At 33.0% G+C, this 19,998-nt stretch overlaps 1 protein-coding gene across 1 annotated transcript; it reads right to left on the bottom strand.

Moving 5' to 3' along the window:
- Window positions 1–950: 950 nt before the first annotated feature.
- On the bottom strand, window positions 951–9,314 carry LOC124374718 (NADH dehydrogenase [ubiquinone] 1 beta subcomplex subunit 10-like; the record flags this gene model as incomplete). The annotated part of the gene is made up of 3 exons (XM_046832884.1): window positions 9,290–9,314; window positions 8,152–8,311; window positions 951–1,068 (listed from the first exon to the last, which is right to left on the bottom strand). Coding segments are annotated over exons 1-3 (303 nt in total), but the record flags the coding sequence as incomplete, so codon positions are not given.
- Between the last annotated feature and the right edge of the window lie 10,684 nt (window positions 9,315–19,998).

Raw genomic sequence — 19,998 nt, 5'->3', positions numbered from 1 at the left:
ATACGTATACACTGATATAAAATAGAGCCTTGAAATTTTTCCCCGGAATATGGCATAATAAATGGAATCAATTACTGGTTTCTTAATTATTTTGTGTTTACTGAAAAGATAATACAAGCATAGAATTACACTATCACGAAAAACACAACTACAAAATAAATATATACATGAAAGGCTGTGGTTTATCATAGGTTTATTAGATTGTAGTTATTGTTTACAATATGACATAAGGCCCCTAACATAACGTTTGATTTGACGAATTGTTATATTTGAACAATTTGAATTATGAAAACCGATTGTCATGTCTCTAACAGAGTTGTTCAGACAATTAGTTATCAGAGAAATGATGGTGTTTTTCACCAGCCATCGACTAACCAATGCTGCTCTCACAACGAAAAACTGACGTTTGTGGGGACTTCGACCAGCCGATCGTCAGCACTTGTTGGTTATAACATACGTAATCTATTAACCACTCGGGACTATAGTGAACTGCAATCATTCACAGACAAAACTGAAACGATCATTCAAGGTATTGTTGCGTCTATGGAAGCTCATGCGATAGGTGGGTTGGACTAACCAAGATAAACTACCAATATACTAATGGAAGCAACATGAATCAGGTAAGAGTCACAACACGCTACAATGATCACACACTTCTTCATTCTTCATAGTTTCACGCCATCACGTATATAAAGTACGATGTGTGTGGATTAATCAATTCCTGATTCAAGGGAAAACTGTTGGAACTTATTTCTTGTCTTTAGAGAAAAAATCATTGTTTAAGAGACTTTCTCAGTTAATACAGGGAGATTTACGATTTCGTTAAATTCACCGGGCTTATTCGCTGGTAAGGTAACTTCCCGTTTTACTGTAGACTATGTGGATTTGTATAGATTATAGATAAGTTTCTATGTAGTATTAAAGGCCAACTGGAGTGGAACAACACTCACACTTAGAGAACCAGTCAGCTGCCACACTGTCTCATATGTTTCATGCAGTGGTTCACACTTCTCCTTGTTGGGTGCCTCATACACCATGCAGTGTTCAATCACCCTTTGCCTGAGGATTCTGTAGGAATGGCAGAGTCCACATGACTAAAAAAAAACAGAAAAGCTTGTTTTAAAAATTATTTTTCTATGAATAAGGGAATACATATAACTCATAATGAACGTGTCATAAAAAGATAAATTATCTATTTCATGTTAATAAAACATAAAATTATTTTGGTAAAAATTTGCCACATTTTAAAATTTTTCAAGCTGGTTTGATAGCTAAAAAATTTGGTACATTTCACACTTTTTACAGTTCCATAGATATCTTTCTACAACATTTAATCTTAATAGATTTTTTAAATTATTGTTTTTTATGAGAATTTGTATTTGTTCATTCATACTACTATATATAAACCTTAATAAATGTTTTTATGGTATTGGGAAATTAATTAGTAAACTTTGTATCTGAAACTTAAATTGATATACTATACTTCATTAAAGATTATCCTTCATTCGGCACAGTTAAATATTAATTTATTAATTCCATATGCAAAGATGTTGATCCAAGAAAATCCAATATCATCTAAGATTGCAATATATTCAACCGAAACATTTAATCAAATAGCCTAGCAAAACTACAACAAATAACTATAACATTGTTTATCTTATTTCAATGAAGAGTTTAAAACTAATTTGTTTTACCTTACTTCCCGATATTATGTTTCATTTGAATTTTCAAATTCATAAATATAAAACTAATTAATGTGATTTGACAGTATATGTACAGACTGACTGTGTTTACAGTAAACTATACTGACAAATTCATATTTAAATCAATGCTTCATTCATCAAAATATCCGACGCAACTAAATTCTACTCTACTCTCCATTGAACTTAACAAACAAAAACCTTTAATATCATATACAAATTGTATTTATGGGAAAATTAGTCTAAAAAAATAATATGTTAATTTCAATAATACAAGCTTCAAACAATAAAAGTATCGTCATACTTTCTTATTAACTATTGATTTATATAAAATACTAACAACTGAACGAGTAAACTACATTTAAGATTAAGCATTTTATAATGTATTTGAAATCACATTTCAAATAATAATTATTTGTACAATTATTGACTTATCCTTTCAACATGACCCAGCTGACCCATTGATATTATATGTTTTGTTTATAAAAGATTAACAACTACCACTTTTTAATCCCGATTAAATTCATTTAACTTTTTATCCTAGAAGTTACCTTTTCTCTATTAAAGCATAATAAAAAATTAGGGTAAAACGATGACGCTCGGGCCACAATTGTCGCCTGAAGACAAAGGAATGTAGTCCCGGCCACATGGAAGCAGCCAATTCTCACTCGTTGTTCATCAACCAAAACTCTTTTGAAATATTCTTCTATTTGTGGAGCATGGTTGTAAAAGTTGAATGACCACGTATCTTAATCAATATTCATTAGACCAGGTAACGTATTTTCATAAATCTCAAAATAAAAACACAATAAACCGATTTCATAAGGATTTACACCAGAAAAATTCTTGTTTATCAATAAAAAAAGAAAGAAGAATGTTTTCTTTTCTTTTTTTCAAAGAATTTCTTTCTTCTTTTTTTTTCTTTTCTTTTTGTTTTTTCTTTTTTTTTTTTAATTAATTACGCCTATTTACTATTAACTTAGACTCTCTCCATTCTTGGTCATGTAGTTCTTTAGGAGACATAAAAACACATGATGTACATGAACTGATTTTACTGTTATTACTTTTGGAATAATTTTGATGTTACAGTGGAGAGTGCCCAAATTTTAAACATAATAAAAATCTTGTTTTCTCCACATTGTTGATTACCACAAGTCCACAATAACACATAACCTAGTATTCTTTTACTGGAATACATAGAGGTGAATACTGCTTAAACAGTAAACAATTATTTCCAAGTTTAATTTAGCGTGTTAATTTTAATGTTGTAGATGTTTGAAGTGAGATGTTTATAGCATGTGAGAGAGGTCGTCAGGAATCTGCTCCATCAGAGAATATTCTTTTAGAAAAACAAATAGTTTCTGTACAACAATTTTAAACAATTAAGTCCGTGGTTAAACTTGATGGGAAACATAGAGAAAGTTCAGTTATTAGTGAAACGCGCGGTTTTCATGAATCTTTTCGTCAACTTTGGCGACCAGATCTCTCAGTAACAAGGATCAGACGTCCAACTCTTGTCTTGATCATGAACATTATTGATCTTTCATATTTTTAAAATGAATTGAACCCACTTCCAGACACAACTTCAGTCAGTACACTTCACATCCAGTGGCGCTCCCAGGGGGGGGCTTCTTTTGGGGGCTTAAGCCCCCCCTAAGGACCTGATATATCCGACTAATAAATACTGTATGTGTCTAATCTTTCGTTATGTATCATCATATTATGTTTTATCGTACTTTTATAAACTATAATGAATGGTTAACGTTTAAACCTATTTTATTAAAGTATCACAGATTAAAGGCATAGAAATCATGAGTTGTGAAACAAATATTTAGACGGTAAATGTATTCACATTATAACTGCATGCAGCTGCTGTGTTTAGCTCCCTCCATTCCATCCTGCTCTATGGCGCATGACTACATGACCGTTTGCCATGGCGCGACCAGCTCTAGTTTCCACAACTCTCACCAGACGCGCCCGTGCCCCGCCCCGGCAGTTGAATTTGTCTTTTGTCCAGTTGACAGTCGTAGTTTTATCGAATTGCAGTATAGTGTGTGTTATGGGTTGTCTGGCTGTCTAGTTCAAGCTGTGTTTGTAGGTCTAGGTCTGACAAATTGGTTGGACAGTAGTAGTCTAGTAAGTCTATGGGTGATAAAAGAAAAGCATTGTATACAAAACTTATTTTAAACCGTTTGAAATTGCACAATATATATTTCGGAAAGTAAGGAGCTGCCTTCATGTGGCTGAACAGCACTGAGTTTGTGTTGGAGGATGTCTCGGGGAGCTAACGTCAGAACTCTGCAGTCCGATTGTAAATGTCAAAATAACTTAGACATTGCTTTGTTTAAAAACAAAAAAATTGACAGACTGTGAAAAGTTAAAAGATTGTTGAATGACAGATGGGTCCCTCAATGTAGTTTTAACTTTCCTTACTGAACGTTTCGGGACTCAACAACAGAAAATTTTTGTTTTCTTGGCCTTAATAAATATACTTTGGCGGTGTCTTATTCTGGAATTGAAGAACACTGCAATACTGTGTTCATTGTATGCTTTTTTCCAAAAAAGAAGTAGGCATGAGTAACGCTCAAACATACTGGCCAACTTGTTGGAGGAAGGTTTTTCTAACTGGAAAAAATGCATTAGAAAAATTTGAAAAGCATTGCAGCCTAACAGTTCCACAAGGACTCTTGTTGTAAGCGCAGCTAACTTTATAAGAGTTATGGATAGTGATAAATCAAATCAATCGGACAAATCCCTTGATATAAGGGAAAGACCTTCAAGACCAAAACAACAGTGAAAAGAATCCTTCCGTTAATAGGGACACTATTATTTTGTGTGGAAGGCCAAAATATTTGCTCTTAGGGGCCATAGAGATTATTGGCGAGTTTGATATATAAACGTAGACCTTCGAGAATGACGGGACTCTTTAGAGCACTGCTTAGAGCCAGAATTGAAGCGGGGGGATACAAGATTTAAAAAAAACCACTTTGAATCATGTGGAAAACATGCTAACGTTTGCATAAGTTGGAACTTCCAAAACCAAATAATTTGATGCTTGTAACCAGATAATAACTGAAAAAATAGCAACTAAAGTTAAAGAGGCTAAGTTTTTTAGTATTCTCGCAGATGAAACGTTACGATGTTTCAAAACAATTGAACAGTTTTCGTTCGTGTCTACGATACGTAGATTCTGATGCATTCAAATAATTACCAAAATATGTGAGCAATTTCTCAAAGTTCATGCCACTAACCTCCACATACCGGTAGGGGAGTTGGGCAAAAATCTTTAATAAAAAGGACTTGAAGATAGTACACATTGCCGTCAATAACCTACGTGGCCAGAGGGTGCGCATGGAGCGGCTGCCATGAGTGGGAAAAGTTTAATGGGACCCAAGCCTGTATCCAGAGAAAGCTCACCCCTCAGCAATTATTTGTGCATTGCGCTTCTCATTGCCTTAATCTGGCATTATCAAACGCTTCTGAAGTTGCACCTATCAGAAACTGTTTCGGAATAGTAGAGAGGGTGTTATAATTTTTTTCAACCCTCCTAAAAAGACCAAAGCCGTTTTACAACAGTTGTATTGCATCGGAGGATAAATGTTGAAACCCAACAGGAAAAAAAATGCTACAACTTTGTCCAACAAGATGGGATGCAAAGGCAATGATTGCCAGTCTTTGTCCATGAAGGAGCTTCTTCAAACCAGTTGTAAGTAGCGTTGGCAGGAAATAAATAAACTGGATTGATAGAGACTCTTCTTCTGGAACTCTTTTTTTACTCAGCTCTTTACGTCAAGGCGAGATTCATCATTTCTCTCTTGGCATCAAGACAAGCTCCTTGGTTACACTGTAAACCTAAAGCAAAAAGCTGCAAGGAAGTGATTTGGGAACTATCCGTTCTGCAATCACACACTGCTGAAACTGTACTTGAAAGGCCTAACAATCCTCCTCCACTATAAGAACAAATGCGGATGAAGAGTTCTTCACTCCTTGTTTGAAAGAGGCTACCCATATGGCACAACAACTTTGGATGTAAAAATCTCCATGCCCCGAACAGTTGGCAGACAACAAAATAGAAACAAACACACCAGCAGATACGCCTGGAAGTGTCACTACCGGCGATCTATTTTCATCCTCTTGGATTGAATCTTTGATAAGTTCTTTGGAAATCCCGATTCATGAAACATAAAAGACATATTGAAGGGGTTTGAGTGTTCTGATGCCTACCGCCGATGGATCACGTGGAAAGGAAGAAACCTCAAAACTTAATTATCTGCAGCTGTGTTGTTTTTATAAAAATGAACATAATTGAAAGTGGGTGGGGAACAACGAAAGCCTGCTCAAAGCCTTTGTGAGTTTGAGATGTGGCACCAAACAGCTTTAAGACTCCACACCAACCCACACAAGGAAATGTAATTGATTTGGGTTGAACTTTGTGTTGCAATAAGGGACATTAGACCCATCCTGCATAATCTCGACGAACTATCACTTACATGTCCTATGTTTCCTAACATCCACATATTGTTTATTGAAAATATTGTGCACTATCCCTGTAACTACCGGAGTACAGCAGATAAGGTGCGTGTCTCAAACTATATACGTAGACTCAAGACCTATCTAAGGGAATAACCAATGGGGTGCCTATACAGACTGGAAGGTTTTGGGGAAAAACTGTGGCGGCTTTTGAATATTCACCGTGACAATAGAAGTTGACCAATACAGAGAGGTAGTTTCTGTTCTCAAAAAATCGGACCTAGACGTCTAAGATTTTTTGGTCTTGTAAATATTTTTTAAAAAAAACTTTTTTAATCCTTACATCTCATTTTTTGTAATCATTCAAAAATTACATTTGTAATTTAAATTGGTATATATTTCTATCTTTCCTTGAAAACTTAAAGACTAATTAATGACAGTCCAACTTAAATTTTTCTCAGGAATGACATTTTCATTAATAAAAATCAATATTAAAGCTTTAAACCTTGTAATTTTTAGATTAAGGGTTTTAATTTGAGCTAAAAAGCCTGGTTTAAGTTGTTAAATATGTAGCCTATTAACTTAAATTTTTCCTTCCTAAATAAGATTAACTTTGTCAGTTGATTATGAAACAGGCCCACAGACAAGTTGGTTTGTTAGCCTTACTCAATTATCTAATGATCATTGTAATACAGTGACTGTACCATAATGTTTACATTTATTGTTAGTCTTCGATATGTTATAAGGCCAAACTAATTATTATATTACTGGTCTATTGAAGTGTCATGTAATGGACGAAAACTATAGGCGTTACATTTACTATACTTGGGAAGCCTGAAGAGCCCAAGGCACCCCCACCCAAAACCAAAATTCTGTGGTTGCGCCCCTGGCTTCACATCAGTTCCTGATGAATTTTTTAATTTGGGGGGGTCTAATGAATTTTTTTACCAACAAACGAATCACAGACTGCACTTTCACAACTGGTGAGATTTTTTATTGCAGCACACATTTAAAATTTTAATATTTAAAAAACCGGGCAGTGTGGTGTTGTTCCCATTGGCGATGGCTGGACGCTAACTGCGGTACCGAGCAATAGCACACCTGGTGGAAAGGTTCCTTACATCCAGAATAGCTCTCATATAATACGTGTCTACCTTTTTATTATGTATCTATGTTGTTTTGTACACAATAAACTAGGAAATAGTATAATGCATAATCCTGACCATAATGTGAATGTATCAAATTTTGTTTTAAGTCAAAATTATAACAATTGGTTGTAAATATTAAAAGAGGGCAAGGGTTTATCTAGAAAAGATTACGTGAATAAATCAAAAAAATTCCAAAGATCAACAAAATATCCTACATTTATTCCAGTTTTAGAAAATGTGTGACTTTATATAGTCTGTCTTTATAAATACATTACCTTGTAGCACATAAAATGGAAATTATACGTTAACCTGATAATTCATTACCATAACTTTAGCATATAAAAATAGAACATGAGATTATAACACATCAGCTGTAAATATGTAAAAAATATTCTTCATAAATATGGTTTGTTTTCTTCTTTAGATAGCAACAATTATGATTGTTGCTTCCAACCATTGTATTACTGTTTGAGCGTCTACGTTTACAGCTGCTGATTGAGCAGATATTGGTCTTAGCTGCACGTCTGATAATCTGTACTGAATTTCTACACATCTCTATCTCTATGTCAACTTCTTAACTGCTACTACAACTCATTGATTCACAAAGAGTGATGTTTAATCACAGAAGATTTGTAAAGAGGATGCCATAGTAATGTACATGCTGTGTATAGCCTAAGTAAAAAACTATACTAATTCTTGTGCTAAAGAACAAAATTATGTAAATTCATTTCAATTCACATGGAACTATCCATGTAAATTAAGTCTTACATTTACTAAAATTCTTTCAAACTGGGGTAATTCTTTAATGAAAATTTGCCAAAACTAAAATAAGCTTAACTAATATATGGCACACATACTGATCTCGGTGGAACTGCTGCATCGCCTCCCACTTGCAGACTGGATCATCATCGTAGCACTGGTCCACAGTAGGCACCCTGCGGAACTTCTGGTGATACCAGTGGTACTCCTTCCGGTTCGGCTCTACCACAGTCTCTGACAAAGCAAGGAATTTATAAATAAACTAAGCTTAAAGAATAGAACTAACAATAAAATATTGTTTTAATTAACTGTATTATAGAATATTTGACCACCCAAATGACATTGCTTCTTGGGACTAACCCTCTGAAAGTGAGATCCAGAATAAAGGACCTTAATCCTACTCTGCTGCTGAATACTCGGTCCCCCTTTGGGGGTAAATAGAAGTCCTCATGATATGAAACATTGATTGTTTCAAGACTGGTAGCAGGAAACAATGTCAGTGTACAATTACTCTACCCATATAGCTGTATCCTCGGTGAAGTTAGTAATATATGACTCTCTGGATATAAGAGTAAAACAGATCAGAGTTGTTTATAGATCATTGTCCGTCCACTGTCCATTAATCCTCCTATTCCATAACAGTTTCCACCCAACCCCAGTAAAGCCAGTTTCAAATCTCGTAAGCCACCTCTCATATCAGCTTCCATTAGTTAATATCCTACATGACTTAGGTTTTCAACATGCTTAGGTAAGACTCTTCTATTCCCGCCTTGCATAACTATCTGGGGGATTTTTTTTGACTGGACAATAACAACACGATAGTTTGATCCAGGAAAACAAAACCTTCACACCACTATCTAGGTCGGGGGGGAATTAGTCTCGTTGATTAACCAAATCCATATTAAAGTTAGCTAAGATACACATGCGGTGATGATTGAGAAATTGGGCCGGCCACACAATTAAATCCAAACTACTAATACTAACACCTTCCTTGAATAAGTGTACCTCTCAATAACCGACCTTCTTCACTGGGAAGTGTTAACAGATGATAACCCACATATGGTTTGGGAATGTAAAAATATTACATTAGCCTTTTAATTTTTTTTTCAACAATGACATTTGGCTCTCTCCTATGATGGAAAAAGAAGATGTTTTTCTCACATCACACTTAACACTACTATACTAAAATTTTAAAACAGATAATATACTAACCAGGGAGCAACATCAGCTTGGTCATCAGAGAGTTAATAATGTTTAAACATTTAGCTGTATTCCTCAGAAAAGGAATTGCGGGGTGCACAACAAATTGCTTCCCCTCCCACTATTATTTAGCAGTTATAACATTGAATCCTTTTTGTAATATATAAATATAATTGGTTCATTTTCAAGAGATCAGAAAATAAAGTTCATTCCCCCAGAGCTCAACTTTCTCCCAGAAACAAAATATCCAAGGTGTTATTTGTATGGTTTGGTATGTGAGGAGTTGTTTATACATAAGGTACAATAAAAATTACATAATAAAACCTTTACTTACCTTAACTTACTCCTGCCGTGGCTCTTGGTACCCCCAAGGTGGTACTTTGTTGCCCCTCGCCAACACACTCTGCCCTTCGATCTCCAGATTCTCTCTAATCCATTGCCTCATAAACAAAAGGCTTATTTGCATGAAGTTATAAAATATATAAAAATATTTTGCTTGAAACATGGTTTTTTTTACTATTACATTTAATTACTTTGGCTATGTAATATTTTTATTTTTTGGCTGTTTTGTTATTTTTATGAACATACAATAAAATAAATTTTTAAAAATGTTTTTTGTTAAAAGAATAATTTTTTTAAAATGTGAAACAAAGAAACTATTTTTACATTTTATTAGGCTTAGTATACTTGAGTGGAATAATGTAGAGACTCATCATTTCCAATACATTGTAAATAGAAATTTTACTTTACCAGAAAAAGTAAACAGGAAAATGAATAATTTAAAGCTTTTGGGGGGACTTCTTGTGATTTAGAAGGACCACATGACATATAATATTAGTTCCATTCATTCTGCAATTTCCCGTTTTTTTTTTTCACTATTCCTTGTGAAACTTGAAGTCTTTTGGATTCCCTTTCCAGAAATCCATATAATTCAAAGTAAAAAAATACTCACACAACTCGTATTTAATTTTATAATTTATATATATAATAATTATTTATTTATAAAGGCAATGAAGCAGCAACCCTACCCGCTAAAGGAATCAATGTATTAAGTAAAGTTACAATGGGCCCCACCATAGTTAATACCATATTTGGGTGTGCGATATACATTTATGTTTTCCACTTGACCAAACTGGAAAACAATAATCGTTGTCATATCATTTATACACGATCCTTAAAAACCTATATACAACTTACACCAAAAGGCAAAACCCCACACCAAAAAAACAAAAAAAAACAAAAAAAAGAATACACCACCCTCCACATTGTTATTTATAGTCATATATATAAAAACAAAACAGGACATCAATAACCATGTCTTCCTCTTGATATTATACTATCACAGCAAATATGACACAAGTCAGGAAAACAGGGGGGGGGGTGGTGGGGGAGTAGGGGTTTGTTATATTTAAATAACAATATTACACAGGCCAGGAAGAGATTAAATGGTATTGTTTTCGGGAGGTATAGTATGTGTTATGTGTGGGTACTCTCTAGCCAGGCCGCGCTGTTAGTCCCCTATATCATAGGCCACCCTACTCCCTCCATAGGTTGCATTCCCGGCCTTCCATCCATGAATCCCCTTGCAGTCTATTTTTTGTTTTTAGACCCTGCTGTTCTGGACTGACTTGGGATTAACCCTAAATTCCTAATTTCAAACATGTTACTAATTTTTGTTGCAATACAAGGCTTATGGTTTGGTGACTGCCTGAAAAACACTTTTAGGAAGGGGAAGGAAATTAAAATATAGATTGTTGATGGTTATAGATATTAGAAAACTAAAGGAAAATAGTTTATGCCAAAACTTTAAGTTTAACTTTTAGCTGAAGTATATTAAGTGGCCACCACAAACAATTGATACTCATGATTATCTAAAATGTTCTATCTGAAAAAACAAACAATAAATGCACGAACCAAATCATGTTATAATTATTTCAAATTTATAAGTACAATTCAGCTGTTGTTAATAGGCTTATCATGAAAAAGTTAATTTAATGATGAAAAAAATAAAAATTGATTAATTACCTGCCTGAAGGCTTATGTATATTTATAATATGTTAAAAACAACCAAAACACTGGTGTATAACGATTATTAGTTACCTTTTTTTACTACTTTGAAAGGAATAAACATCTTGTCCAAGGTGTACCTTGTTGATACTAATAACACATGTACTAGGCTATTATTATAAAACACCCCCCATCATACATTTTACTTGTGGCTATTACTTCAAATACCATTACACATGGACTTCTCTTCTTTACTTTAATTTGAATTTTAATGTTAGAACAATTCTATGTCGAACCGAAAATTACGCTATATAGGTTTTTAAGTTTAAAGTATGGTGTGATTTGTGTTATTTATAATGAACATATATTTTTGAGTTATATGTCAAAATAAATATAGGCCAAATTACAGTTATTATAGAAAACAATAGGTACTTACGTTATATTATTATCGACCAAACCCCCTAAATTTTCTCCAAACACAAAAATTTCAACAAAAAAAACATTACCAAACAAAAAACCTCGCTAAACTCTTTATTGAAAAAACAAAAAACACACAAAAAACCTTGTGTTTTATTCTTTTGATTCACACTCCGCCCACCCAAAATGCTGCTCCGATGTCAGCGCAGCACCAGCCAGCAGCAGAGTAGCCCATGCAGACAGACAGAGCAAAGCCAGAATGGAATCCTCCCCGCCTTCGGGCCGGCCCACAGCCCTCGCCCGCCACAGCCCGCCACAGACAATCGCCTCCCAGTATGTATTCGGCTAGATAGGAGAAGAATCAAAGTGATTTGTTCTGGCTTTAGTGCCTCTTTGTCGTTCTATTCCCTCTCATTTAGGCCGATCCCCACAATCCTTCTCAACTTGTTGAGGTGTTTGCGCCGGTTTCAGGGTCATACAAAATTTATACCGATAATTATGATTTGACGGTGAATTGTTGAAATGTTGAAAACCAGCACTCCTCTAACTTGGCCTTCCTTTTCTATTGTCTTATAACCCTTTTCAAACAGTCCGAACATAATTGGTGGTTCCTGGTTTGTTGATGTGGAGTACGTTGGATTTGTTCCAGTAGTTGTTTTTGTTCCTTGATTTGGGGACCCTAAACTAAAAACTTTGTCATCCGGTTTCTCGGGCAGGGGCACAAGCCATCCACCAACACATCACTTGTTGCGGGGTTTTTTGGTTGGTTTTTTGGATTGGTAGGTTGGTTGTATGTATTTGATTTGTTTGGTTTTTTTTAATTTTTATATTTTTATTTTTTTTTTTATTTTTTTATATTTTTAAAACACGTCCTGCCTGCATTATTCTTGCCGCAATGGTACAACAACACTTTCAATTCATATTTTAAACAATACGAGGACAGCCGACACTCCTCCAATTTGTCCCACTGTGCTTTTTCTCAATAGAAAAGAATTTAGGATTAATTACGGCAAAGACCTCACGGACGGATATAATAAATTGTTCCAGTCAATAACTGTTTTTTGTCAGACCATTTCCAACTCACTCCTCGGCACCAACTGATAGACGTTAGTTTCATAAACCCATGAGTAAATAAAACGAACAGCAGTAACGAATGGAATTTTACTGTTACTGAACCAAATGCCTACACGCAAACCGACTTTTTTCAAACACGGTCTAGTGGTCACTTCCAAAATGGACCGTTATCCAAAGAGTATAATGTCATTTCATGTCCGGTTTACGCACTTTTTACATTCGTAGGTAGCAACTCTTTGTCCTGCAGGAACCTTATTGCCCCCTCTTCACTGCTAGGTAAGTCCCAAATTTTAATTCGGCTACCCATTTCAACAATGCACTGATAACACAGACGACAATAACCAACAAGTACACACAACAATTAGTTACAATCGACGCGATGCACAGTTGAAACATTGCACTGGCCGTTTATCGCTGGAGCGGCCGGTCGCTGAACCTTGACCAGGGGAGAAGGGACAGGTATTGCGATAAGTTAACACCAGACATCTATTGTGAGCAGTTACCTTAACAACAACCATGCTTCTAAATTACCAAATTGTGTTGATGTTTTAAAATAAATAATAGTGTGGTCGATATAATACGTAAGTACCAAACAATAATAACACTTGTAGCCTACATATATTTTTATATCCATACAAAACAAAGCTAAAAAATTATAGCCAATCTGTAATGGTATTTCTTTTAACCCGTAGAAAACTGTTAATCGACATAATTTTGTCGGTCAATTGCCGCTTCTGTAGTGTTAACCATCAAAATTTTGTCGGTCAAACATTCCCTCGTATAATTACTTTTTACCATATACTCCGGTAACGTATCGATATAATTCATGCACCATTGGATTCGGGAAGAAAAATGCTAGGGAACAGATGAGTTTTATTCCTCTTTGTATTATGGTTATGACGTAGCAAGCTTGTCATTTTGAACGTAAAAAGAAGTTTGTTGTGATGTGACCGCCATATTGCCGCTGCCGTTCTGTATCACTTTCTTGCCGAGCTGTGGATATTTGTAAGTTTTAATAGTTTTACGCGTGTTTTAGTGTCGTATTTAATGTGTAGTGTGTTGTTTGATGTCGTAGTAGTGTAAACATATATATTTTAGAATAAATCAATTTCTATTTACTGAAATATGTTTGAGAAATTACTGGCTTTGTGTAGGCTATGGCAAAATGACTTGGCTAAAATTCATTTCACATAGTTTGTTATTGTTTTCACTTACTAAACGTTATTTATAGCACTCTTTTAGCTCTGAAGTAACTATTTATTTTTGGTAAATAGGTAGTTTTCACAATAAAATATATATTTCCTGTAATTTCTTTGGTTATATATAATAACTATTTGGGTTATTCTATATTTTTTCAATATATTTAGTTATATTTATAGTTTTCTAACTACATAATATTTCCTATTACTATAAACCATAAATTTATAAATTTTGATATAGTACAAGCTTTAGAAACGATTTTATATTTTGCTGAATGAAAATTTTTCGCAAAATTTTTGAATAATGGCAAAATTTAACTTTTTTTTACTTTTCAAAAAAATAATTTATGGTAATTATTTCATTAGTACTGTATATTCTATTTTATTCTAAGTAATAAAATATGCAATATAACATGTAATCATAGATAAATGTATTAGCAAAACTTGTTTTTAATTAAAACCAAAGTCTTACGTGTACACCCGATTTTCAGAATTTATACGCATCGCTGCTTTTTGTTGTATAGCTTTATGATGCTTTCATAAATGTGTATAATGTTTATGTTTTTCTGAAAACTAGATAAAATTTGACACAGAATGGCTATCTCACTTGTAAATATTTCTCACTATAACTTCATTTGCTAGGTATGGTCCCCCCCAAATTTAAGAAATATTTTTCGTAAATTTTATATTTGATAATAAAAAAATTTGCTTTTATTAGAAAATTTTTTATATGGTTAAATTTTTACAATATAGTGCAATTCTACTCGTTTAATTCTGAACGGGGACAAAAATATATAACTCTTATTGTATATTGCTTTTATATATTATAATTTTTAATAAAATTTTTTTTTTAAAAAACCTTGCAGCGAAAGCTCCAAAACTAGCCCGGACACTACAGGATGAAATTGACCACCAATGTTACTAGGGTTGAACAAATGATGTCAAAAACTACATACATTTTAATTAGAGTTATCATCGTTGGTTTGTGGTAATTACCGTTAAGGCGTCCTACATGATCGAATATATTCATTTAAATCAAATTTAGGAGTGTTAAATGCGTCTTCTCTGTGTTGTTTAAATTTTTTTGTGTTATTTGGATTTGACATATATTTTATTTGGCAACAAACATTTAAACTTACAATCACCTTTAAATCTAGTTTTTCGTTTCTTGACTACAAACTGGAGACTTCTCAATTTAAATGTGTAGGGTATGGTTTACGATAAGGTGGGTTGCCCGTGTTATCTTATATCGAAATTGGCAAAAACGAATATTAACTTAATCATAAAACCATCGATTCTGAATTAATTATTTTGTGAACAAACTTAAATAATGCCATGATCAACCAGCCTGGTTTAAAACACTTTCAAATTAACACCTCTGTTATGTTAAATATTTCAATTTTAATATGTTTAAGTAAACATTTTGATTATGAGAACAATGGCAGTCAATATTTAAGAATAATCTCACACAACATTGTCAATTTGAAAGACGATAAGCCATGTTTCTTTGTCATTTCAACATGTTGGACTTGTGTAAAACAGAAAAACCCATTATGTGAGAAATTTGTGGGAAAAGAAACAATTGTAAACTGTGAGAGAAGCAAAATATGGACATCTTCAGTGTTTCTAATTTTGGTTATAGGCTAATAATTTGGTTTGATCACTGTAAATATGTAAAATTCATATTTTTAATTTAAAACATGATTGTTACTGTAGGACTATAGATACTTTTATATTGATTGATAGTCTAGGATCTTGAGATGTGCAATATTAGGTATCGGATGATTACATTCTTCGATACAAAAAAACCAGGTTCCCGCTTAATCATACCCTACACCCTCTTTATCTTGTAGGCCATTTTTTGTTTTTTTTTTTTTTTTAAAAATATTTTTTTTTTTTTTTTTTTTTGTTTTTAAAAAAAATTTTAAAACATTTTCTTAAATCTTTAAAAATACACTTTGTGACACAAAAGTTGCATGTTCATGCTGCAACTGATTTTCTCGATTCCATTTCAGTTTAATGAATTTGCAGTAATCAGAGTAAACAATGAGAGGTAGGGCTTAATTAAGTACAGTCAAAATTTTATGTTTTAAATATACACAAAGTATTCTTTGACTTTATAGCCCAAGATATATTATTTACCTACAGCACCTTAATTAGAAAGGCGCAAATATGCCGCTAAGTAGTTTCACTCCAGAGTAAAATATACTTACATCCTAAAACCAGAAAACCACTGGGTGCTCTCGAAAAGGTCATAGACATGACATGGACAGCTCTTATTAATGCCTGGGGAGTTGTCCCATCATTTTCAGCAAACCATTATAACTCGGGTATTATGAAAATGGCTGAAGAAACACAATTCACAACATTAACCTTAACATTATCTGGAAGATCACCCAAGTGCCAATAGTTTTCAATAAGTACATGCAAAATACATATTCTAATCGGAATAGAAAACATATGATAAAGAGGTGAGGATAATAAACACCAGCTGATGCCAAACTGAATTTTTGCCTTAGAGAAAAAGGTTTGTATGAATTCACATTTGTTACTATAAACTAGTATGTATCAAAGATTTGAATCCATATTTTACCTTATTAAACTTGAAATTATATTTTCATTTAAGAATACCAAAACAGACAATGAGATCAATCGAATTATTATAACCGTGAACAATACCAGTTATTTAAAAATTTAGAAAAAAACTATGGTGCATGTGGAAGTATACGTACAAATTACATACAAAAAAGTCAGAACTTAAAGGCGGAATTTTCCGTTGTTGCAACAAAATGTACAGGTCTAATACCATTAATAAATCTAGATGACCTCATGATCTTTGCAAAAGAACTTGCTGATCCTGAGGGGTTTCTTGTTTTCTGAAACATGATTTTCAGATAGACACCATTGCTATGTTTCAGGGATTCATAATTATGAATATTGCCTATCCACTTTTCATCGAACGCATACTTCAAAGGGGATAGTGTACTTTAATTTATTGGGCCCATGAACGCAAGGCCGCACTAGTACACCAGGACGGAGCCCATCCAGCTGTGACGTCACAGTAGAAGCCGTACCGGCATTGGAGCAGCCGTTACATTCAATGCAAAAAATACGCAACGTTACTAACCTGTCATTTGACAGCATTAAAATCTGGAGTTAAAATTATGTATGTTTATATCTAAACATTAAAGCTTACATCATCCATCTTTAAATCTGTGGCAATATTGTGAACCTTTATTTCGGCCATGAATAAAAAAATAATAAAATTGAGTTGAAAGACATGTACTAAAATTAGAACATTTCACTTCATGCTGTATTATAAAGCTACTTTGATGGGCTTATAACTATCAACCAAGACTTATTAATTTGTTTCAATATTGGGGATAGTTTGGGGGTTATAAATGAAGATTAAAAGTGTAAGTTCAAAAACTTATTTTAATTTATAAAAGTATGCTTATTTTGAGTAAGGTATTCACAAGTTTGCAAAGGTAAAAATGAACATATTAGTAAAAGCAGTGTATGTAGGTATCATCAGATGATTAACAAAAGAATTATAAAAATACCAATATAAACATAAACAATAACTTGTTACTTGTTTAGAATAAAAATTTACAAATTCAATTTTGTTTAAGTGTTTTGTGTACATTTTTAAAGTTTGATGATGACTTAACTTAGAAACTTTTTCTCTTTTTTGTTAGATTTTGTGATTTTAAACTACAATTCTTTTCAGACTGTTATTCTTTTCATTGAATCAGTTGCTGATCTGGAGTAAATTATTCAAAAAGAATAATTACAAAATGAAAAAATTGAATTGTACTGGTAAGGTTTACTTTTTTTTTCTACATTACAACTGTTACACTTTTCATTCTCATTTAAGCCAAAAATTCTAAGATAGTCTGTTTTAAATACTGCTCTCTGATTATTTCTCAGAAGAAATTTACTTTCATATCTAATCAGATAAACAAACGTTTTAAAAAACTTTAAAAGATATAACAATAATATCTGCATAATGAAATCAGAGGGGGTATTTTCAAGGCACTCCCTATCAATTAAGTTAAAGTAAACATTATCCTTCCGTAAAGAAGAGGACCGAGTATGAACCAATTTGATGATCAGAACCTAAGGGGGTTACACAATTCTTTGCCACGATTTACATGATATATTCTTTAAAATAATATGGCTTAGCATAACCACCAATATATACTAAACTTTAAACATATCCATTCTCTGTAACTATAACTTCATTCAGATCCTACTTGAAACATCGTCAAAAACTGGATTAACAACTTTCTTTTTACACATTTCTCTAAATCATCGTTCTGAGAGAATATATCTGATATACATATTTCAGAATGTTTTGCAGAGTATAATTTAATGAGACTTAATATTTTCAACTTTTTTTCAGATTGTATTACCTGATTTACTGAAATGTTATAGTCAGGCCCCACTCATTTGCCTAAATTTGGGCCCAAAACGTTGCTTCGCAAAACTATCTGTTTGAAATTTTCCCTAGTAAGATGTTGTAGGACAGATTTTAGGTTCTTAAGTTTTAAGAATTCGACTATTTACTAACAGAGTTTTTTGGTCGTATGTAACAAAGCTTCTAGAGTTACTTTAGATAATTTACCATTCCTACTACCTACTTTTTCTCCTTGAATCTCTATCTCATTCCAACTTAACTAACCATGAACAAAATTTTTCTAAATATAAACCTGGTTTTGTCTGTCATTGGAGTTAATTGGCTTGTAATATTCATCATTAAATCTTACCACATTTATAAGCTTGTTTTACATTCACAATATTTCCACCATTTTAAAATGATGTCCATGAAATAAGCAGTACTGGAGTGTATATCGGTATTTTTTAGAGCTGGCAATGTTTTTTTCGTCAAATATATATTCTACAACAAAGTAAAAACATTTTGCCTTTCTATCGAAGTGGGATAGAGAACTTTCTAGACAGAGACAAAGCTGGTGCTAAATTTACATTTTAATTTTGTTCTTTCTTGTGTAACATTTTTCAAAGTCAGATTCACATGCAGTTGGGTTTAAATGATTATAATTGTCGAAAATTTGGAAACGTAAATGTCTGTTTCGCTATCACATTGATTCAGCCAATTGTTCCTTATTCATTTAAATAAATGGACTGGATCAAAAAGTGTATATATATTTTGTGAACTCACAGTATGGTTTGAAAAAATTTAGACATCAAATGGCCATTACAAAATCGCACAAACATGATTTCTGTTTACTTTATTGTTATCGGATATTAAACATGTTATTCTTAAACATAAGTCAAGTGAGTAATTTTATAACTTGATTAGGTTTTAGGCCTGAACAAAGTATCTGTATTCAAGTTTTTGACAGGAAACAGACCTACGATTTCTTTTTATTTTGACAAAATAGAAGTTATCATAAAAAACTTGTATAGTACTCGCAGTTTCAAGATTATAGTCGGTTTAGAACCAACCCCTCTATTTTACCTGCACAGTATTTAACTTGTGGTTTTACCATTAATTTTATCAAAAGTAAAAGACAGCTTACTTTTTCAATATCCATTAAGAAAGGCCTTGCTTTCTTTACATAAAGTATTTAATGTGCCCAGATTCTAATCTCAGTGTTGTTCAGCCCTAACTTAAGCGTGTACTTACTAAGATATTTTGGCGTGTGCATATGTGGCATTAGTGAAGATCTTTTGCCGCTCGTATGTAATTATAAGCAGCTGGATAAGCAAACAATACAGTAGCAAACCACAGAAGAGTTATTTATACAATAGCTAATTTTTTCCTTAAAATGTCAGATTAATCATGTTCTTAAAAAAACACTCAGTCTCGTTGTGGTTTTTGTGTTGTCAGCATGTTCTGTAATTAAAATGTCAATTGAGTTTATTTATTTTTTTAAATGTGTTCTTCTGTTGTGCTATTGTCTGTAAACAAAATTCAACATTTTCTTCAAATACACAAATTCAACAGAAACGTAAGTTTTTCCCAAGTGTTTAAAAATATTTAACCCACCTCAAAATTCT

The sequence above is a fragment of the Homalodisca vitripennis genome, unplaced genomic scaffold (assembly GCF_021130785.1).
Source record: "Homalodisca vitripennis isolate AUS2020 unplaced genomic scaffold, UT_GWSS_2.1 ScUCBcl_9742;HRSCAF=18339, whole genome shotgun sequence".
Lineage (NCBI taxonomy): Eukaryota > Metazoa > Arthropoda > Insecta > Hemiptera > Cicadellidae > Homalodisca > Homalodisca vitripennis.
The sequence above is the reverse complement of the archived record's forward strand: the minus strand, read 5'-3'. Positions and strand labels throughout refer to the sequence as shown.